This window comes from Bos indicus, chromosome 11 (assembly GCF_029378745.1).
Source record: "Bos indicus isolate NIAB-ARS_2022 breed Sahiwal x Tharparkar chromosome 11, NIAB-ARS_B.indTharparkar_mat_pri_1.0, whole genome shotgun sequence".
Taxonomy (NCBI): Eukaryota; Metazoa; Chordata; class Mammalia; order Artiodactyla; family Bovidae; genus Bos; species Bos indicus.
The window spans coordinates 74,744,389-74,766,502 of NC_091770.1; the positions used below are offsets into that span (position 1 = coordinate 74,744,389).

The following is a 22,114-nucleotide window of genomic DNA, read 5'->3' on the forward strand; positions in this document are numbered from 1 at the left end:
CCCCTACAAGCAAACCCAGCTTAACTATCTTTACATTTACCAAGAAGATCTGAGTTCACTAACTCATTTCTCCCCATATTAAAAGCGTTTTTGAGTACCTCCTTAAATAGAATAAGGTCTTAAGTAAAAGTTATAAGTTAAAGTGTTTATATGTAATTGGAATTATGGGGAATGGCTAAGAAAGTAGACTTTGGTGCCTGACATTTTAAGTTTTGACCTTGCCATTTAGAGACTCTGTGACATAAACATGTTATAGTCATTTCTAAGACGCCATTTGCTCATATATGACAATGGCAGTTATAAAGAGCTATCCTGTAAACATTGCAGTTTAAATAATATAACTTATTTAAATGCCCAACACAAAGTAAGTATCCAATAAATGGTAGCTGCTTCTGAGTGCTGAATGAATATAATATGATGTTATGAATATCACTACTTGCCAGGCAGTTGAGGGGTTTACACAAGGATGAATTTTAAAAACCTGCACTCCACCATTGCCCCTGGAAGAGGGGATGGACTGACCCAGAATTGCAAATCGGGCAGCCTATGATACACGGTGAGACTGGACCTGTGTGTTTAAGAGTGCACAGGCTGCCCACAGGCAGAGATGGCTGCTGGGTGCCCCAGCAGATGACCCAGCCCGGGCGGAGGCACAGAGCAGCCCCATGCTGGTCTGCCCGTTGCTGCTTAGGTGGCAGGCATGGCTGGGGACTGCTGGGGCTGGTTAGAAAGATAGACTGTATTTACAGCTTAGCGCCACAGCTACACTGTCTGTGTTCTCACAGAAGAAATTAACGTCACTCGTCTTCCTCTTTTGTAGCTCGCTCTCAGAAGTCTTCAGGCATCGGGCGTCTGATGGTGCATGTCATTGAAGCTACAGAACTGAAAGCCTGTAAACCAAATGGTAAATGCTTCTTTCATTCAACAGACGTGGTAACAATCCTGCTCTTTGCTTATGACTCTTCTGTACACTGAATAATGGGACACTTTTTAAAAGTCGGTATTTCCAGTGCCACTAAAATGATTATTGGGCCAAAATTATTCTTCCTCTATTTTCCCAGAGGGTACTGATGCCTCCTTCCTTGGTGCTTCTGAGTGGAGAAAGCAGGAAGCAGGCTGCAATGACACCTGCTCGTGGGGAGTGGCCCTGCTCAAGCCCTCACAGTTGGTTCCTCCCCAGGTTTAGGATGCTCTCAGCATTGGGAACGGAGCCCACAGGCCATGGTCTATAGAGAAACACCATATCCGCTCTGCTCCAGGAAGGCCCCTCCATCACATGCCACGTTTTGTTTTTTTTCATTCAGGAAAGAGCAATCCGTACTGTGAAATCAGCATGGGCTCCCAGAGCTACACCACCAGAACCCTCCAGGACACACTAAATCCCAAATGGAATTTTAACTGCCAGTTCTTCATTAAGGACCTCTATCAGGACGTGCTGTGTCTTACCATGTTCGACAGAGATCAGTTTTCACCAGACGGTAAAGTATAACTCAGGAAGGGGTATGAAGGTCCCCCCACACACTAGGATCCGGGTCTGGAATGCCTAAGGGCAGTGATACAGCCCATGGCCCTCAAGAGCTCTCAGTGGCCACAGGTGGGGCCCCTTCTCGGGGGCAAGGGGTGGGTGGCCTCAGGTATGTGTCAAGTCTCCCACCCCGTCACCCCTGCTTACCTGATGGAAACGCTGTGCTCGTAGCACCTGCTGAACGGGTGAGACACTCCCTGACCAGCGAGGCTTGGGGTCACCACAGGCAGCTTCCTTCACACAGACCCCTTGTTCTGCACGTATCCATCCACTCAGTCTCCAATAGCCATTAACCAAAAGGAGTTACTTGTTTTGGATGCGAACATTTTATAAATCCTGCTTCAGACACTCCCTCCAGGATAGTTTTTTTAACAGTTTTTTAAAGAAGACTTTTGACACTCATGTCTGTTCACCAGATTTCCTGGGTCGCACTGAAGTTCCAGTGGCAAAAATTCGAACAGAACAGGAAAGCAAAGGCCCTACAACCCGCCGACTCCTGCTGCACGAGGTCCCCACCGGGGAGGTCTGGGTCCGCTTTGACCTGCAGCTTTTTGAGCAGAAAACTCTCCTATAGGGGCCTCAGGGATCTGCCCACTGGGCTGGGGCCGGAGAAGACAACCGGTGCTGCCCCTGAGCGGGAGGAGCGTCACACGGCTTCATCCATCACAAGGCCATGCGCGCTGGGGCCTCTGTTTTATTGCACACTAAATCGCTCGCAATCTATGCAAACACGATCTTTCCTAGAAATAAACCAAACCCCATAGCACAGTGCCTTGTATTAGTGTTAACATGTTCGGCTGTGTTTGGATGCCAGGGTTTCCATTTTCAGGGCGATACAAAGTATTATGTGGAAATGAGGCATCAGACCACCAGACGTTATCACTTGGTTGAATGTGTCCACTGTGGGTGGTTTGGGTGACGCTGTAACCATTCCACACCGTGTGGCCCCTGCTGGGTCACAGCCACTCAGGAGGAGAAGGACTGGAAAGAAGCGCTGCAGCCTCAGCTTGGGAACAGCCTGCTGTGTAAACAGTGTCCACTCGTGCACTGACTGGAACAGAAACTTGAGCATTTTATTCCTGACTAGACGTTATCATTCTCTGCTGAGACAATATAGTTTGAAATCTAAGGGAGAAAGCTTGATCTACTTTAAATACTGTGAACTCTTAATGACGCGGAAAATATTTTTCAACTTTAACTTTCTGAAGTATAAATTATTTATGTAAATCCCTTGTTTTGCGTTGTCATAGGACATGCATCTTTAAGCTTTATCATTGCCAATATGTACAGAAAGAGAATAAAAATATAAGTTTATGAATGTAGCTTCAAAGCCTGACTGATTTACTGTCTATGTGAAAGGCCTTTTTAAAAGGTGATTTCAGGGACTGCTTGTAACGAAACCAAATTTCCTTTCTGCAACAGTGAGACACACCCAGGACAGAATGTGCAGAGGGAGCGGGCAGGAGCCCCAGAGCCTCATCTTGAGTGCCACTGACTTGCTATGTGACTCTGGTCAACATACCTACTGTTTCTAGGGTTTGGTTTCTTTGACGGCTGAGTCTCTGGGAGCTACATGGTCCCCTTTTAATCTCCTCTGCTTGCCTTGCTGAGTAGAAACCTCAGGGGGAACTCAGCCGTGAAGGGAACGCACAAGCATTAAGGATCATCAGCAGGCCCCTCGGCCTGTCCAGCTCCAAAGCACCATTCTCTCCCCCTGCTCCCCGTCCTGTTGGAGCCACATCCACAGCCATTTACTTGGCTTCTGGATTCTGAAGCGTAAAATCTGTCCTGAACATTGATAACAAAGAAGGCCTTACACATTAAATCCCTGGGTTACTGACTACAGCCGGGAAAAGAGCTGCCTTTTGGAAGGAGTCATGCGGGGCTGCAGGAGCCCTGCCTGATTTCTCAAGGAGCAGGTCTTCTCTGGAAGCTGGAAGAAAGAAAGGATTCAGATGTGCGTCCATCACACCCTCTGTTTTCTGCCTAAACATGATCACGGACAAAGAAAAACTGGACAACATAATTCAGAATATTCAACTGAAAGAAAACCCATCATTCCAGTATTGACCCTGGGCACTGACTGGCTAAAAGAAATATGCCCCAGTGTCAAAGGAAGAGACACTCAGTACCTGAACCCAGACAACTGAGTATGTTGCTTACTGCAGGGAAAGCTGGGCTGGCCAGGCTCAGCCACACAGCAGAGCAAACTGCTGATCTTTACAGGGTTCTGGGAGTCGAGCCGTGTTGGATCAGAAGGCAGGTGTGGGTTGATATCCAGCCGACTTTCAAATCTTAAGGCTGCCACTGATGGGTCAGGCAGGTGTAAAAGCTGTGACCACAGCTACAGGATAATTCTATAGCTGGGACTATGGGACTTTATCACTGTGATGAACTGCAGCTGGTGCCATGTTCTTGTCAGATTTAGGACACAGGAGCCTGCAGGAGGTGAGTCAGACGACTATGACATTACAGAAGAGCAGTTAATGTCAGTACTTCCAGCAACTCCATTAGCCCCTGTTGACCAAGAAACACAGCTCTGCTCCTTAAGAAATCACATTCTTGCCTGATAAAAAGGAGCCTGATTTTCTGAAAGGCGAGGAAGGGAGGGTGCACCCTGAGATTACCTACACTTCCGGGGGAGGACTGGGCACACACTGGAGGAGTGCCCAGCAAGCCCCTCCTGTGCTTTTTCGGGATTACGGTACCCTGCAGACAAGCGGGATAGCCGCGCCTTCTGAAAGGGGACCCAGGTTCTGAGCAGCCTGACTGACATCACACAGTCTGAGTGGCTGCAAGGACAGCGTGTGCCCTGGGGAATGAGTGTGTGCCTTGGCACCTGAGGGACTAGACTTGGGCTAGAGAACACTGCCACCTTTAAACTGCAGCTGACCTTGAGCGAGTTACTGAACCTCTGAACTTCACGTAACCGGTACTACCTTGCTGGGAAAACTTTTAAATGCATGCAAAGTACACAGTTCCTGATTCACAACCAGAGCTTGATAAACTGTAACTGTTATTAGTTGGATATTCCTTGCAATATTCCACTTCTGGAGAGAAAAAATGTTGACAACATTTTAACTGCTGTACAGATACTGGAAACCATTTATTACAAATGGTCCGGGCGCGGCTCCGCCTCACCTGTCTCCCAGCTGCAGGGCGGCCAGGTGCTGCCCCAGGACCTCTGCGGTTATCACTCTTCTGTCCACAGGCTGTGACCTGCGCCTCTGCTGGCCTTCTCCTGCCGCCCAGGAGCGGGGTCTGTGCTGTCCGGTTCCTAAAGCCTGTGGGAGAAGAGAAGAGTTGGGTGAGGGGTGGGGAAGGACAGGAAGGAACTTCCCGGCCCATCCCAGCTGACATCTTCCAGGCAGTTTCGGGGGGATAGGCTGAGCTGTCAGCTGTGCCCTAGGGCTGTGAGCTCTGGGCAGGAAATCTGCACATGAAACTCCCCTGCCTGTCTATGCTTTTTATATATCTTATCTATCATTTTGCCCTAATTTTTTAAGTATAAATTTCATTTCAAAAGATTCCCACCTACTGTGACTAAACTATGGAGAAAAAAAATCTGGTCTAGTTTGGATGTAATAAGTAGTAAATGGTAGGAAAATGGGAGAGCAAAAACTCAGGAAAAAAGAGCTGAGGAAGCCTTAGCGGGCGGATCCTCTCTGAGCAGGTGGTCTCTCCCCTTATGAAGGGCACAACGTGTCCCCCGACAGTGGGGTCCAGGGCCCCACAACCTGCCTCTTTTCTGAGTGTCTTCGCCCAAGGCTGTCTTGTGGAAGGAAGCCCGTCTCTGCAACAGAACTGAGCTCGAGGAGACCCCACCACTTCCTCTGCCGCCTCTTTTTCAGCCCCTTCTTTGGCCACTGCCTGCTCTGCCCTTGGAGTCTGAGATGGAGGGGTCTGTCAGTGCTCTCTGGTGGGTGTTACACAGCTGTACCATCCCCGCCCTGCACCACCCCCGCAATCTCTGCTCACCAGGCCCTTCTTCTCATGCCTTTTACTCTCCTGGCTGATCTTCGAGGAATAAAACCGCCTTTCAAAAACAGTTTGATTTACGTCACTAGTCATTTTCACCTTATAAGGTGGAAATTTCTCTTCTGCACAGACAAGCTTTTCAGGACTATAAAGAATAGTAGAAGAAAATGATTTCAACTCAGTATAAATAGAATTGTACCATTCAATAATTGCCTGAAAATTTAGTGAACTCAGCACTCACTTCATGAAAATGAGAGACTGAGAAAACATCACTTGGTGGCTGTCGATCAGTCTGCCCCCACCCACACCCCCGCAGGCTCCATCCTTAGGCGGTGAGTCATGTGACCTTCTACGGCTGTAGCTGAGGCCTGCGACCCAGAGCCTCAGTCCCTAGAGTTGTAATTGGGACAGAGGACCTTCAGGCAGCCTCAGAGGGCTCAAACCAGAAAGGCAGAACCAGGGCATCCATTTTCCAGGACATGCACAAAAAAGCAGAGAAAGAGAAACGAAGCAGGTTCACAAAGAGAAGCTATGATAGATGCCCCACATCCATCATCCATCAAGTCCCAGAGAGGCAAGGAGTGACCTTGTGGTACCTTAAGAAGCCTGGCTATCTTTCTGACTGCCAAGGTCTGACTGTGTCCCCTCACAATTCATATGTTGAAACCCCACCAGCAAAGTGATGGTAATAGGAGGTGGGGCCTTTGGGAGGTGATTAGGTCATGAGGGCAGAGCCCTCCTGAATGGGATTAATGACCTTGTGAAACAGGCCTGAGAGTGCCGTCACCCTTTCCACCAGTGAGAAGACTCAGTGTCTGAATCAGGAAGCCAGTCCTCACCAGACTCTGAATCTGCCAGCACTTTGATCTTGAATTTCCCTGCCTCCACCAAGAGAAATATATTTCTGTCATTTATAAGCCACCCAGTGTCAGCTCCTGTTACCGCAGCCTGAACAGATGGAGACACTGACTGTGGCTTCCATGAGAGATGGGTGCTTTCTAACATACCCAGGCCCCCTTCCCTTTTTTTTCAACTTGAGAAGGACTCCACTTTTTTTGATCAAACTGTCTCTAACAAAGTTACCTCACTCTTAAGTCCTTTTATTACTTTATTGAACAGCAATTTGAGGCACCCACAGGTGCATCCTCTCGGAAGGTTTCCCAGGGCTGTCTCCATCCCTGCCCGGGAAGCCAAGGCCTCTCTATGGAAATCACCTTCACCTCCACTCCTCCATTCATTCATCCCACAAGTACTGACTCCTCATCTGCTATCTTCCAGCTAAGTGCTGGGAACACCAAGATACATTAGCAACCCCTGCCCTCAGGGAGCTTGCTGCAGAGAGAGGAGGCAGGAAGGGGAGCAGAGGAACAGCCAAGCGATAATCCCCCAAGTGCTGACTTGATCCACATATTTCTGTGCTTTGTCATATTTCTTTTCTTTAGAGAGAGGGGATTTTTTTAGACAAAGCCAGAAAAGGTAGCACGGCCCAGAGAGCACCTTATGTGCTAGTTGGGCTGGACGTTATTGGAATGGTTATGGGAATCTACTAAAGGGTTTTTAGTTCGGGAGGTTGATCACTTTGAAGAGATTCCTCTGGCTGTGAAGTGGAGGGTCCATCAGAAGAGACAGACTCAAAGGCAGAATATCAACTAAAGAAATGTGACCGTCTATAAAGGCTGAGGAGCCAGAGAGGGGAGATGAGGAAATAAAGCAATATAAAGGCTTTGCCTTGCTAGGGGATGAGGAGTTATATAATTATTGATGTTTAAATAAAAATATTTGTTAAAATTTGTAAAAAAAAAAAAACAAAAAAACATGAAACCAGAAATAGAACACAAAACTTTCAAATCACAGGAAAGCAGAAACAAAGTAGTGTTGTTCATTCCAGCAAAACTCAGGATGGGGGATAAAAAGGAAACACCAAGAGAACATGACAGACACGACAGGGATGCTTTTTTTTTTTCTTTTGCTGTAGAAAATTTGCAAAGGCCAATGCTCCTACTGCAACAACTTAAGAGAAAATAAAAAAAATTCAGCCCCTTCAAGCCCCACAAAATTCCTGTTTTAAAGTCACTGGCCAGCAGTGGAGCAGTTCTTCCAGAGGAAACAGTCCTTCAGAGGGAGCTGTCGGTCTCGGGCTACCTTCTCCCCTGGGAGCTTTGGTCAACATCAGGTAGCAGGGACTGATTCCTCCATCCTCCCAGCATATCTTTGGCAGATTTTCCCTCCCAGGCCTGGTGCTGTCCTGGAAAGTGGGTAGTTAACCCTGTTCTGAACAAACCCCCTCCCTGGGGATGGGGGAAAGTCAAACCAGGGCACTGGAACTAGGTTTCCCCATCAGGGGCGGAGATCCTCCAGGCCCTGAGGATCTCCACAGCCTTCCTCACAACTTCTCTGAAAAGGAACAAAGTAAGATGCTTGAACTATAAAAATAAAACAATTGAAAATAAAAACTCAGTGGATGGATTTAACAACAGATGGTTAGATACAACCGAAGAGATAAAGAGTGAAAATACCTAGAATTAAATTTGGAGCAACTTGGAAATGACACAAGAAAGGGTAAGAGACAGGGAAGTTACAGTGAGAAAATCTAAAATACGGTTAACTGGAATTCAGAAAGAAAACAGTATATGGCAGAGGTAACAAAGAGAAAATGAATGAAAACCTCCCTGAACTGACTGAAGACATCACTTTACAGATACAAAAAGACCCATAAATGCCAATTAGATTCAAAAAAAAAAAATCCACACCTAGGGACATCATAGAAAACTACTGAAAATCAAAGACAACAAGAAAATGTTAAAAGCATCCAGATAAAAAGATAACTGTCTCCAGAAGAACAACAGCAGGATGGGCAATTTTAAGAGCAAAAGACAGGGATATATGTTGAAAGAAAATATCTGCCAACCTAACATTCTTAATCCTGTGAGAACAGCCTTCAAAAATGAAAGTAAAGTCTTGAAAAGGCTACATGCTGTGTGACTCCAGCTGTATAACATAACCAGGCCAAACTCTGGCCACAGCAAAAAGACCTTTACCTGCATTTGCTGTGTGTTTTGCTTCCCACAGGCCTCGCAAAGGCTTTGGGCCTGTCCTTTGAAACCATGCTGTGGAGACTGAACGTGAACTGGGGCAGTCTGGCATACTGCCTGGCCTTCTCTAGCTCTTTAAATTCTTTTAAGGTACATCGTTTTCCTACAGGAAGATAAAAATCTAAATCAACACCTTTAAGGTCAGCTCCAGTCACCCTTGCGGTAGGAGATCACTAGAGAACTGAAGTCTCTAAAGGTGAAGCCCCGTGATCACAAAGTACCTGTCGTGTACTGAAAAACAGCTCTCTGCTCTTCATCTATCTCTTGCTGTCTTATAAACAGAGGATCACAGAATGGTGGGACCGCAACCTGCAAGAAAATGACTCTCTGAGGACCCAAGTACAATTTGTTTTAAATCTGTCTGAAGCATTCGAGTATGGCCTTACTATACGCTAAAGCAGCTGAGAACAAGGACCCAGGAGTAATGTCATACAGAGCAAGGGAAGCATAAATGCCACCCGCCTCACCCAAGAATATTTCACTGAGCCTTAAGTGGCTGAATGGAGCAAGGGCTACCCAAAGAGAAGACACATACTCCCGTTAAGAGTTCTACAGTATCAATGCATCAGTCAACAAGTATCTGCTGATGCAACTGCAGGGGTGGCTGCCTCCCAGCGGGGTCCTGTATTCAGGAATCTCTCAGTCTAGAACAGACAAGTCAAGGATGACAACTACCTCGTCGTGAGAGGCATCAGCTTAGCTGCTTTAGGAGCACAAAAAGAAAGAAAGAAAGAAAGTCACTCAGTCATGTCCGACTCTTTGTGACCCCATGGACTATAGCCTATGAGGCTCTTCCGTCCATGGGATTTTCCAGGCAAGAGTACAGGAGTGGGTTGCCATTTCCTTCTCCAGGGTATCTTCCCAACCCAGGGATTGAACCCAGGTCTCCCACATTGCAGGCAGACGCTTTACCATCTGAATCACCAAGGAAGCCCTGGGAGCACAAGGCAGAGCTCTAAGCCAGCTTGGGAGGAAGGGCACTCCTTGAGGGCTGACCACTGGTCTCTAAGGGCCTGTGAGAACCTCAGGGCAGGAGAACAGTACATGCTGAGGTCCAGGGCCAGCTACAGAGGCCGTGGAGGAAGGTGGTTTTCTCCCTCCCTCCGCATCCTGAGTATAAGCTTTAGACAGAAGAACTATTCCCCCTTTTTCCTTCCCCACACACTTGATCTTGACCCAATGCTATTTGCAAGGACAACAGCCACTGAATGAGGAAACAGCATAGTGACTCCCCAACAGAATACTCAGTGAGTTCCCCAGAGCCAAAAAGACCTTCCTATCTTCACAACCATGACCGGCCTTAGTTTTCGGGGAAAAGAAAAACTAAACCACTTTCCTCTTCAGAGATCAGGTGGCCACTTCTGCTATGCAAGAGTAAAACATGTGAAACCTACATCTCAAAATGGTAATACCTATACTGTCAGTGTAAAAGGTGAAGATGCATTACAAGCTCAACTACTGGCTCCTGGACAGCCTTTCCTGCGTCCCTCCATCCACCTCTTCCATGAAGGAGCTCTCCCTGCGCTGGTTCTGTGACACTCCTGTCACATTCACTGTCCACTTACCTTCCCTGACCTCCTGGGCTTCCAGTTGCTGAATGTGAGTGGATAGAGGACTGAATGAACAAATGAATTATCACACACACATATGTGCCTTTTCCACAATGTTCATTCCCAAGTGATCAAAATTACTTTGGGTTCTTAATCTAAAACTCAGGGGAAATGCTTTTGTGGATTTTGTTTTAAGTGAATGCAGAATAACTATAAGACTTCTAAAACAACCAGGTTTTCCCCAACCCCAGAGCTTCTAAGAATAAATAGATAATAATAGGTAATGTACTTACCTTTCCATAATTTGGGTCCTTTTTTGTCATTTAAAAAGGATTGTATACTTCAGGATCATAAAAGTCTCCAAATATAATTTCCTTTAAACAAAAAAGTACACTTAAGAGCAAAGCACTACAAACAAGTGTGTTTTTGCAAGATTCAAAAAAGCCAAATACTTTATTCCATTTTTTATATAAAATCATAGATTCAAAGGGTTCAGAGAAACCTTAGAAGTAATCTGGACTGCACTGAGAGTCCACTACCTTCTGGAAGAAGTAATCATCCAGCTTTAGTCTCAAGTCACTCACTAGCCTTATTTGAGGAACTTCTCTGCTTCATGAGGGCTTCCCTGGTAGCTCAGCTGGTAAAGAATCCACCTACAATGCAGGAGATCCTGGTTCGATTACAGGAAGATCCCCTGGAGAAGGAACAGACTACCCACTCCAGTACTCTTGGGCTTCCCTGGTGGTTTAGATGGTCAAGAATCCGCCTGCAATGCAGGAGACCCTGGGTTTGATCTCTGGGTTGGAAAGATCCCTTGGAGAGGGCATGGCAACCCACTCCAGTATTCATGCCTGGAGAATCCCCATGGACAGAAGGGCCTGGTGGGCTACAGTCCACGGGGTCGCAAAGAGTCAGACACAACTGAGCAACTAAGCACAGCACAGCTCTGCTCCATTAGGCAGATACTCTCTTGGTCATTCTAACCACTAGGAAGCTTGTCCTTAGAACAGAGCTGAAGTCTGCCTTGTCACTGCCAGTTCTCCCCATGAAGCAACACAAAATACATCTAGTCTTCATCCGCGTCAGCCTTTTACAATACATACTTAAAAGATTTCATTTCCCCTCATGTCATCTCTTCCCTAGGCTAAACTCACTATATATTTTTTTCCACTTTTCCTCCTGTGAAGTGTTGTCAAGCCTGTACCCTTTTCTAAGGGTTCTGTAACTGGTGACTGTCCGGGGGTGGACAGGCTGGACCCAACATTTCCCACTCAGAGCACTGCCTCTCAATACTGCCTAAAAGCTTGGATGATTTCTTGGAAGCCAGCTCACATGGCTGACTCACATTGAATTTACTGTCATTTTAAATCACTTGACTTCAACACATGGTTTTTCTAAGGCATGGCTTTCTCATTGTATGCTTGTGCAATCACATTTTTGCACATACTTGTAAGACTTTGCACTTTGTTTCAAAGTGACCTGGATTTACCCTTGAGCTCTGCCTCTTAGGGTGCTTGCTGCTGCTGCTGCTAAGTTGCTTCAGTCTTGTCCGACTCTGCGCGACCCCATAGACGGCAGCCCACCAGGCTCCCCTGTCCCTGGTATTCTCCAGGCAATAACACTGGAGTGGGTTGCCATTTCCTTCTCCAATGCATAAAAGTGAAAAGTGAAAGTGAAGTCGCTTAGTCGTGTCCGACTCTTAGTGACCCCATGGACTGTAGCCTACCAGGCTCCTCCGTCCATGAGATTTTCCAGGCAAGAGTACTGGAGTGGGGTGCCATTGCCTTCTCCATTAGGGTGCTTAGGAAGATGTATTTAGCGTACACATCCAGAAATTTTGCTCATTAAATATACTTACATCTCTAGTATTCCAGTCACATTACTCTAGATCTCTGCTGAATATGTGGAAATTTAGGTGGGCCTCAATTTCAAAAGAGAGTCCTGATTTCAAAGTTAAAGAGAGAAAAATCTTCCATAGAAGAAGCCAAAATTTGTTCTCATTTAATAAAACTGAGAAACAGAGGATAGAAACTGGAGGTCCCTTCACCTAATGGTTGCTAACTCAATAGCTGTGGAGAAGTCCCCTCTCCTTCACCCACAACGTACTGAAGAGACTGGAAAGCCACACACACCTGCCCAGCTCTGCTTTTAACTAGGACTTCTGATGTGACCTGGTTTATGGACAATGACCCCTAAGGGGAAATCTGCTAGGAGCTTCTGAAGACTTTTTGCTTCCTGATCAAAGGATGAGATATAAGAAATGGGCCCTCAGACATCATTTCTCACCCTTTCTTCCTGCCTAATACCCAGAGCTATAAGAAACCAAATGTGCTTACAAATGTGAGGATGATGGGCATAGACTGAAAATACTCAGGATATCAGAACAGGAAAAAAACAAAACAAAACTGGGTTATTAATGACATTCTTAGACTTCCAGAACACACCATGAGACCACAAACCCCTCTGTTTCTTATTGAGTAACCAATAAATGTTCTTACGGCTTAAGCCCGTTACATTATTAACAATCACCAAAAAGCATGCCTGATAAATCTAGTTCCAAATAAACACTTCTGTTCCCTCTACCTTAAACTTTGGATTTAAAAATGCAGTAGGCTGTTTTACAGTTCCATGAATTCATCTTAGATACAAAAACAAATTTGAGAATCTGCATAATCAATGAAAATATCAGCCCAAATTTTCAAATAATATTTCACTAAAAAAGTCTCTCAGTACCGTTTTATTTGTGTGCTTTAAAAAATATTCAAAATTCTCTTGTTTTGTTTTCTCCAACGCTTTATATGAAATTACTTTTTCCATAATTCTTTGCTGAAGAGGCTTTGCGACATTTTCAGTCCATTTTTTATGCAACAGCTCTTTTTTTCTTTCCTTAAAGGCATCCAGATGCTGAAAATACGTATCCAGTCTCTAATGAAGTGATACAAACAAGGAAAGAAAACAAGTTACTGAGAGGTTTTACATTTATTTTAATCTGAATAAGTTGGGGGGGACACTTGTTCTCACTCCTAAACTCTCAGCACATTCAGGCTGCAAAGTCACAGAATAAGATAATCAAAGAACAGACTAAAGTTCAGAAAGAGAAGCTGAGAGCATAGAGCATGCAGAACCCATGGACAGTTTACACCACAACAGTGCCTCCAGACCAAACCACATCCAAACCCTTCCTAACCAGGAAACTGTGCTTTTCAGGATTCAAAGCATTCCCTGGTCACCATTCCTCATCTCCAGCCTTTATCATCAGTAAAGTCTGTGATAAAAGTGGTAGAGGAATAAGAGCACCAGACTTGACTCAACACCTCTCTTTCTCTCTGACGGTAAACCCACCTTCGTCTTTTGAGGCTCATATGAGAATATATATGTGAACCTCCTTTATACACTATGTCACAGTACAAACGTTCAGGTATTGTATACCTCTCACTGAGATGAAAACCTCCTTAAATTTGTTAATTCCATAGTGATGATCAGTACTGATTGGTCATTACCCTTAAATACTAATTCATTTCTCGTGGCTTTATAGCTCCCCACTGTGATGTGGGAACATAAGAGAGTGAGGTAAGTTCTAGGCAAAAATTTCTATTCAGTACCAGGGGAGTAGTTAGAATAATCTCTCAGATCCCTTAAGGATAAATCTGGGAAACCTGACCTCTTAGTGATCCTGCAAGGAGAAAGCACCAGCTCAGATCTATGTAGTATCAATGGGTGATTCAAGGGAGGCTCATTCTCCCAGAAAAAATGACTCTCTCTGACATGGTAACATCCTCTTGGCCACACTGCTCTATATCACTCTTGCTTATCTAGAACACACTTAGAATCCACTCTGTAGCCAACTCTTACCTTTGCAATACAATTTTCTCTAAATAATATTGCATATACAGCTTCATCAATGTCTTCTCTGGCTAATGCCTAAAATTATAGAATTAAATATTAAGATGTAGATCCTGAATAAACAAGCCTGTGACAAAACTCAATGTATTTTACCAATAATTTAAGTGTGAATCTAACATCTGTACCTCAAAACATATTTTGTAACTTATTATGGAAATGTTCAAACACAATTCTCCATGAACCCATCACCCAGGTCCAAGAATGATCAATTCAGTCAATCTTATTTCATCTAAATCCCTACTCACTCCCTTGCCTGCTACTAGATTATTTTGAAACAAATCTCTTACATCACACCATGATTTTTAAAGTACCAAGAAAGTGTATTAAAAAGCAGAGATACCACTTTGCTGACAAAGGTCTGTATAGTCAAAGCTATGGTTTTTCCAGTAGTCATGTATGGATTTGAGAGTTGGACCATACAGAAGGCTGAGTGCCAAAGAATTGATGCTTTTGAATTGTGGTGCTAGAGAAGACTCTTGAGATTCCCTTGGACTGCAAGGAGATCAAACCAGTGAATCCTAAAGGAAATCAACCCAGAATATTCACTGGAAGGATTGATGCTGAAGCTGAAGCTCCAATACTGTGGCCACCTGATGCGAAGAGCCAACTCACTGGGAAAGACCTTGATGCTGGGAAAAACTGAGAGCAGGAGAAGAGGGCGACATAAGTTGAGATAGTTGGATGGCATCACCAACTCAAAGGACATGAGTTTGGGCAAACTCCAGGAGACAGTGAAGGACAGGGAAGCCTGGTGTGCTGCAGTCCAAGGGGTCACAAAGAGTAAGACACAACTTAGTGACTGAACAACAATAAAATGAAGCCTCTTTACAGGCAGTCTGTGGGTATGTTTTAAAAGCCCTTGAAGTTCCCTGACTTCTGCTAGGTCTCTTTATAAGTTAAAACCTCCTTATAAGTCAAAACTGCAGAAGTTTGACTTAGTTTGACTGGACCAGAGCCAGTTAGTTGGGAACTCCTGGCTAAGAACCAAGATGGTTTTATATTTAGGGACTAGCTGTTTCCATTATGAGTTTGGGTAAAGCTGATGCACTTAAATCCTTACTCTAGGGCTTTTCATTTGGATCACTATGAACTGATCTTCCAGTCTTTACTCTTACAGAAGTAAGTAGGAACAAATGGAAAAGCAATAAAAATTAAGTATCTGCAAGAGAAGTGCTGTTACCTAAAAGAATTATCTACTGAAAAGTGATAGATTCTTAAAACTATGTTATTCAATCTCTGGCTTTTCTTTCAGTTCTGTCACAGTGAGTGCATCAGAATGAACTAAATCCCACACTCAAACACTAACTCTGTGAATAACAGAAATCTTGAAAGGGACAGTTGTATTTTTACTTGTAGATATAACAGCTTTGCATGAAATCTAAAATGATATTCAGATAGCTACTAGGGTCCTCTCCAAAATAAAACTCTCCTGATAATATGAACAGACTCTTGCTTTAAAATAAACCCTTCTTAAACTTATTTTAACATGATAATTGAAAAATCATGTAAAACAATTAAATGTTTTCCCCTAATACAACAATACAAATTTAGAATAATCAATCTATTTATCTGAAGTAGAAACATACACTAACAATCATCTTGGGAAATCAATTTTTTAGCCATCCTATTAACACTATTAGCAAATGTTATACATACTATTGGTTATATGCAGATTTTCAAACCAACTTTTTTTTTTAAAGGAAATTGTTTTTGTTTTAACAGCTCCCTCTTGGTGATTTTGTAAGAAAATATAAGGAGGATGTTAATGATTTCTAGCAGCACTTTTGAAATCTGTATTTTTCTGTGCATGTACACGCATGCATGCACGCACGCACACAATCTCACCACTCTTACTACCACCACAGTAAAAGGGGAAAAACAGGGGAAATATCCAAGAACTTCTCTATAAGATAATGAAACTTTATGAGAAAATCATTGCTTTACCAGATCCTGAAGTATCATGAAGTAACTGCAAGCGCAGGCCGGGCCTCCCCTGCTCTCCTGCAGGGCAGCTCCAGGACCCCTGTGATTACCCACTGCTGCCCTGTGGCCGTCCTCACCCTTCCTGACCACGGGAAACAGGACGACCACCCTGGGCCAAATGTGACCCCCGCCCCCTGCCTTTCCCACTGGATGAATTTCTTAAGCACCAAGTCTGTGCCAGGCGCTGTTCTAGTTCTGGGGAAAACAACTGTGATTAAGACACAATAGATCTTAATTTCAAGGGATTTATGCCCCATCACCAAAAGACGGGCCCCTAAATACCATATAATTTTACCTCCATCAACGTGACTGACTCGAGTTCTGGCCACTTTTCTAATTGTTCAGGCCCAAAATGTTTACCACAGTTGGACATTTTTGTGGCAGCCATATATATAATACAATCCCTGAGGGGAGAAAGAGTAAATTGAGGAGATAGGCGAGTCCAGTTGAAAAAGTGTAGGTCTTTGAGCTCAGAGAGCGGTTAAACACTTCATAGTCTCGGTTAAGTAAAACAAAAAAATCCTCCAGCGCCCCTAAACCTGTTTCACAAAGTGGGTGACTAGTTAGGCTCCCTGACCTGCGGCCTTGCGGACCCAGCCAGGCAACGCCTCAGGGTCCGCCTGGGCCACACCGCGGAGGGGCTGCTGGAGTGGTCGCGGGCCTGGCCGCTCCCTGCCCCCCACCTCGAGCGTAGGGCCATCCGGAAATGGCACAGGGGACTTGACCGTTCTGGGAGGGGGAAAGGGAGCGCCTTCTAAAAACAAGCTAAAGCCCCCTGTTTAGACCCCAACCCCTCTTCCTTCAATCCGCCTACGCCTCTTATCCACCCGGAAGTCAGCAAAGAGGGGAGCTCGGGCCCCCCACATCCTCAGCCTCGTGCCGCCCCAGCCCCTCCGCTCCAGCCGGCCTTCAACCGTCCAATCCTTTCAACCGTCCACCCTAGGTTTTCTTTCTTTTTTTTTTAAATAAAAAATGTAGGTCATGTAAAGTTTACTAAAGAGAATGTACCATTTACCTGTATGATCTAGGGCTACAAGTAGAAGCGCGAGGATAGATTTTCAGCGCCCCTTTTGCCCAAGGAAAACCTAATTGTCTTCTCCTGCGCTCCAGATCCCGCCTACTGAGCTCCTGGGTGAGTGAGTGAAGTCGCTCAGTCGTGTCCGACTCTTTGCCACCCCTTGGATTGTAGCCCCCCAGGCTCCTCCGTCCATGGGATTCTCCAGGCAAGAATACTGGAGTGGGTCGCCATTTCCTTCTCCAGAGCTCCTGGGAGCAGGAGTCAAACTCAACATGAGCCAGAGGCAGACATGCAGACCCAGAATCAGCTAGTGGGTAATCAAAAGGAGTTTTTTAATTTTCTAAAGACTGTTGGGAAAACATAGGGAGACTATGTGGGTATGGATTTTCAGGGTGCCTGACAATTTAAGGAAAGAGCAAGTGAATTGAGGTGGGTGCTAAGTAAGGCAACAGTTAGTATTTTTATTGTATCTCTGAGGCAACATTTAACTCCTGTGGGAAATACATTTGCAATAACTGTCAATATATAGTACGGTCATTTCTTAATTATCATACAGACAATTGGACTCAAAGACAAAGTTCACTGCAGATGCTTTTCTTAGAGAACATTTCTTGAGTGCTTTCCTTGGTCCTCAATCTGAGCGCTTCCTGCAACAGATGGCTTCCTTTGAAGCAGCCTTCTTTTGTGTCCTCTTTGACCAGTCAAGGACCAGGGTGTGTACTCCTTGGTTGCTAAAACCTTTTGAAAGTGACAGAAGAGAAGAGGTAAGTGTGACTGATATAGGGATGAGGGGCTTCCCAGAGCAGAAAGAATTCCTCTGCTTAGCTGCGCTGATCTCCCTGAAGCCTAGTCCTCCTGTTGGAGCTAAGTGACCTGGAGGCAGGGTCCCCTCTAAGCCTCCTGACTCAGCCTCTCCTCACTCCATCTGGATTCAAAAACATACAGAGATTCCAGTACAGAGCCAACCCTATTATAGGTGTGATAGTTTACTGATGTGGGATATGATCTGAGGGTCCTGCTTTCGGATGTCAGTATGTCTGGAGTGCTCATTTACACTAGGATTATTGTGATTTATAAAATACTAGGTTCCTTTCGTCCCTTCTCCTTTCAAACCTCTAAATCTTTGTCCTCCATCTTCACTGTCAGTTCATGAATGACCTTCCGATTTCATTGAGAAAATGAAGTAAACAGAAGTAAACAGTCTTCATTCACAAAATTCACCAAGGTGTCTTCATCTATATCCATGCATTCTGTGTCCTTCCTTCCTCTTACAATGACAGATTGTCCTGACCTCCAGTTGAGTCCTGGATTCTACCTCTCCACAGGTAAAGGGGATAGGGAGGGTAGAGAAATGGATGAGGGAGGAATTTTAAGTAGAGTTCTTGAGAGAGATGATATTGGTGCAGGGATCTGAGTGAGTGAGGCCTGGAGAGATCCAGGGAAGGAGTGTTCCAGGCAGATAGAATGGCAGAAGCAAAAGCCTGATAAGGTGTGCCACAAAACAAGAAAAGGAACACAGTGAGTGTGGAAAAAAGGCAGGTGATAAGCGTGGAGAGGAGGCAGGTGCCCAGCTGTACAGGGGTTAGAGGACCCATTAAGGAGTTAGGATAAAATCCAAAGTGTGAGGCAAGCCATTAGGATTCCTGGTTTGGGGTAGGGGAGAATTTTGGTATAATAAACATTTCTAAAAGACTATGGTGCTGCATGAGAACTCATTATACAGAGGCAAGAGCAGAAGAAGGAAGACCAGTCAGGAGGCTAGTGCAAGAGGCCAGGTAAGACCACAGTGGCTTGAACCAGCAGCAGGACTGAGGAACTGAGAACTGAACACACTAACAGACATAAGCTAGAAGACATGGGAACTGAGGGAAAGCGAGAAATAAAAAATGACTCCTAGACTTTTATCCTGGGGCTCCTTCTTGGATTATGGCCCTATTCACTGAACTAAGAGAAACCTGACAGGAAGAGGGGCAGAAGTGCAAAAGTAAAGAATAATCTTGTTTGGAGCTGATTGTATCGAGATACCCAAAACTATTACAATACATAAGGAGGGTGTGTAAGGTATGATTACAAAGTAACTTGTATTTTTCCTCACTGTCCATTAAAACCTGTTGTGTTGGGTAGTTCTCCAGCAACTTCCTGTTTTATTTTCCTCACTGCACTTATTACTAGCTCAGTGATATCATATATTTGCTTATTTATTGTCCATCTTTCATCAAAATGTAAGCTCCTTGAGATCAGAGATTTATCTGTTTTTTACCTCTAGTCTTCAGCCTGTCAAATACCGCATGGTTCAGAATAGGTGCTTGTTAAAATTTGAGGAAGCAAGCAAACACATGAGAGGGTATTAAAACATGACAAATAAAAGGAATGAAACCACAAATTTAAGTTTTTATACATTTATCATGAGTGAGTTAAAAAAGAAAAAAAAGGAGCTCCCTTATCCTTTAGGAGTAGGAGTGAGGAAACAGAAAAGAAGAATGATAGAAAGATTGACTGGAGACTCAGACTAGCAAACCATTTATTTCCATGTTGATTTCTAACTGGGAGATGAGGAAATGGGCTGCGACTTCTCCAATCCACTCCTAAAAGAAGCTACGCTCCAGAGACTCGGGACACAAGGTGTAGAGAAGAAAACTGAAGGGCAGTAGCACCTAGGCCTAGAAGCAGTAGGCCAGGCTACAAGAGTCAAACGGCACCAATTCTAACCATAGTCACCTTAGACGAGAGGTGAACATCTATATTTCCATACATTTTACATTTGGGGACTTTTACTTTTCAAACCCTACTACTTTTAGTATATGGTCCTTTTGAAAAATTTTGCCTTTCTTGGCTAAATTAAGAGGAACAAAATTTGAGACATGGCTTGAGTGTGGTATCTGATAAATAGCAGAGATGATTGAGATGGTGGAGGAGTAGAAGAAGAGCAAAAACTCAGGAGAGGGAGCTAGGGAAATATACAGTCTGCCCTCCAGAGGACACTCCATTAGGCAGTACATGGAGTCTCACTCTCCATACCCCTGAATCAGGAAAACCTGCCTCAGTTTCTTCTACTCACTCCCTCACCCTTTCTTGGCAGTGGGGGAGGGTAGGGAGGATGGCCCACTGCCTCCTGTCTTTGGGAAGCCTGCCATACAGAGTTGTTCCCAACTGCTCAGATTTTGGTATCAGCAGTTGCTGCTGTGTGTATTGCAAAATGGGACTACCCCAGCTCTCGCTGCATCCTGGTCCCAATCCCCGTCTACCTCCTAGCTCAAGGAAGTTCAAGGAAGAAAGGTGCTCTTTAGAGTTGGCTTCTTTGGGACTTGGATTCTTCCCTCCTGATAACATAGAAAGGATGACCCTGTGTTTGTGGAGAAAGGAACCAGAAAGGAAAGAATTCTATCAACTATAGCATTTAATATCTTATTTAAATTTGGGGTTGATGAGTTCTATATGAATTTATACATTTTTATGAAAAATAAACAGCATTACCTTGCTCTACTAACATTTTCATCCAAAATCTCATTACTGCTTAATCCAACAGCTGAGGGAGGGTCCTTTGGCATAAATGACCCCCACCCCCTTACAGACGTATACACTGTGCCTTCCCTGGGAAGGTCTAACTCTGTCAAAGACAAATATGCCTTTTCTACCTCGATGCTGTAATTGGGTGATGGTGGTGGTTTAGTCGCTAAGTCGTGTCTGACTCTTGCAACCCCATGGACTGTAGCCTGCCAGGCTCCTCTGACCATGGGATTTTCCAAGCAAGAATAATAGAGTGGATTGTCATTTCCTTCTCCAGGGGATCTTCCCTACCCAGGGACAGAACCTTGGTCTCCTGCATTGCAGGTGGATTCTTTACCAACTGAGCTACCAGGGAAGGCACACTTGGGATGATTCTCTAATTCATGGAATAAAATACAGTGTAATCTTCCTTCTTATTCAGGGAGATCTCATGAGTTTAAGCCTCTAGTTTACACCCCTACACATTCCAATGATGCAATATTTTCCTTCATATCTGAGTCATACTCTGCTATAAAAGATATTTAAGGACAAAACCTTTTATACAATATACAAAAACTAGGACTAAAATGTTTACTATTCTAAAACCTGACTCAAACAAGTGTGTATGCGATCATGGCAGTTACAGATTGTAGAGGAACTTACTCTTTCAGAGCCTAATATACAAGGGTGATGCTGAATCAGTCCATCTTTTAAGGACTTCAGCTGCCAAGTGAATAGGGCTTAGTTTCAATATTTCCTATTATCCCTCAATTTCAGTTCCCATGCAGAAGAGCAGCAAAGTGTTAAATGTACCTCAAGGACACTGAGAAGTCCACAATGGTCAGCACCATCTCTAACAGTCATCTGTTTCTACTTTAAATCTACTAAAAAGACCCTCATGAGGCAATTAGTTGTTCTCTCTGCTGGACATGCCAGAATCAAGCATTTCTAAAAGCCTCTGGCTTCTGCCACATTATATTTGTTAAAAAAAATTCTGAGTTTATTCAGAACAAGAAAAGGGAAACCCACTACAGCTTACTTTGTGGCTTTTTAGTAACAGAGAATTATAAGCCAACCTCCTAAGCTCCCTTCTGCCTTGCTAGGTTCTTTTTTTATTATTGTCAACAGTTTTACTGAGATATAATTTAGCACCATAAAATTCATCCATTTTATGTGTTCAGATAAATGATTTTCCTATATTTACAGAGATGTGTAACCACCACCACAGTCTAATTTTAGAACATTTTTGTCAGTCCAAAACCTCACCCTCACTTACAGTCACTTTCCATTCCCAACTCTAACACTGCTGCTTAGTCGCTTCAGTCGTGTCCGACTCTGTGCAGCCCCATGGACTGCAGCCTACCAGGCTTCTCCGTCCATGGGATTCTCCAGGCAGGAACACTGGAGTGGGTTGCCATTTCCTTCTCCAATGCATGAAAGTGGAAAGTGAAAGTGAAGTTGCTCAGTTGTGTCCGACTCTTAGCGACCCCATGGACTAACAGCTGGGTACAATATTGTAACAGTTACTACCTACCAGAACTAGTCCAAAATTTCATTTTTACCATTCCAATTCAATTAA

General features: G+C 44.4%; 3 protein-coding genes across 20 annotated transcripts in view; 1 reads left to right on the forward strand and 2 right to left on the reverse strand.

The window, feature by feature from the left end:
* ITSN2 (intersectin 2) overlaps positions 1-2,847 on the forward strand; it is a 126,211-nt gene extending 123,364 nt beyond the window's left edge. For 8 of the 9 annotated variants that reach the window (XM_070799044.1, XM_019970622.2, XM_070799043.1 and 5 more), the window contains 3 exons: positions 821-904; positions 1,305-1,478; positions 1,942-2,847. In XM_070799044.1, coding sequence (XP_070655145.1) covers positions 821-904; positions 1,305-1,478; positions 1,942-2,099 — 416 coding nt within the window. In that variant the 3' untranslated portion in view covers positions 2,100-2,847. Of the gene's footprint in view, positions 1-820; positions 905-1,304; positions 1,479-1,941 lie in introns of those variants that run through there. The other variant, XM_070799049.1, reaches the window with a different exon arrangement.
* Positions 2,848-2,967: 120 nt separating this feature from the next.
* Positions 2,968-13,012, reverse strand: FAM228A (family with sequence similarity 228 member A). Of its 2 annotated transcripts, none has more exons than XM_019970623.2 (6): positions 12,879-13,012; positions 10,439-10,519; positions 8,817-8,904; positions 8,542-8,698; positions 5,504-5,648; positions 2,968-4,809 (listed from the first exon to the last, which is right to left on the reverse strand). In XM_019970623.2, the coding sequence occupies exons 2-6, from the start codon at positions 10,466-10,468 to the stop codon at positions 4,663-4,665; spliced, it is 567 nt and encodes a 188-aa protein (XP_019826182.2). In that variant the 5' UTR covers positions 10,469-10,519; positions 12,879-13,012; the 3' UTR covers positions 2,968-4,662. The 2 variants fall into 2 exon arrangements, with proteins under 2 accessions (XP_019826182.2, XP_070655175.1); XM_070799074.1 differs by lacking the exon at positions 2,968-4,809 and adding an exon at positions 4,849-5,413.
* A 1,006-nt stretch (positions 13,013-14,018) lies between these two features.
* Positions 14,019-22,114, reverse strand: part of FAM228B (family with sequence similarity 228 member B) — a 45,898-nt gene continuing 37,802 nt past the window's right edge. For 7 of the 9 annotated variants that reach the window (XM_070799069.1, XM_070799060.1, XM_070799059.1 and 4 more), the window contains one exon: positions 17,808-20,392. In XM_070799069.1, the coding sequence (XP_070655170.1) occupies positions 20,104-20,392 (289 nt within the window). In that variant the 3' untranslated portion in view covers positions 17,808-20,103. Of the gene's footprint in view, positions 14,067-17,490; positions 17,788-17,807; positions 20,393-22,114 lie in introns of those variants that run through there. The other 2 variants (XM_070799062.1, XM_070799061.1) reach the window with 2 other exon arrangements.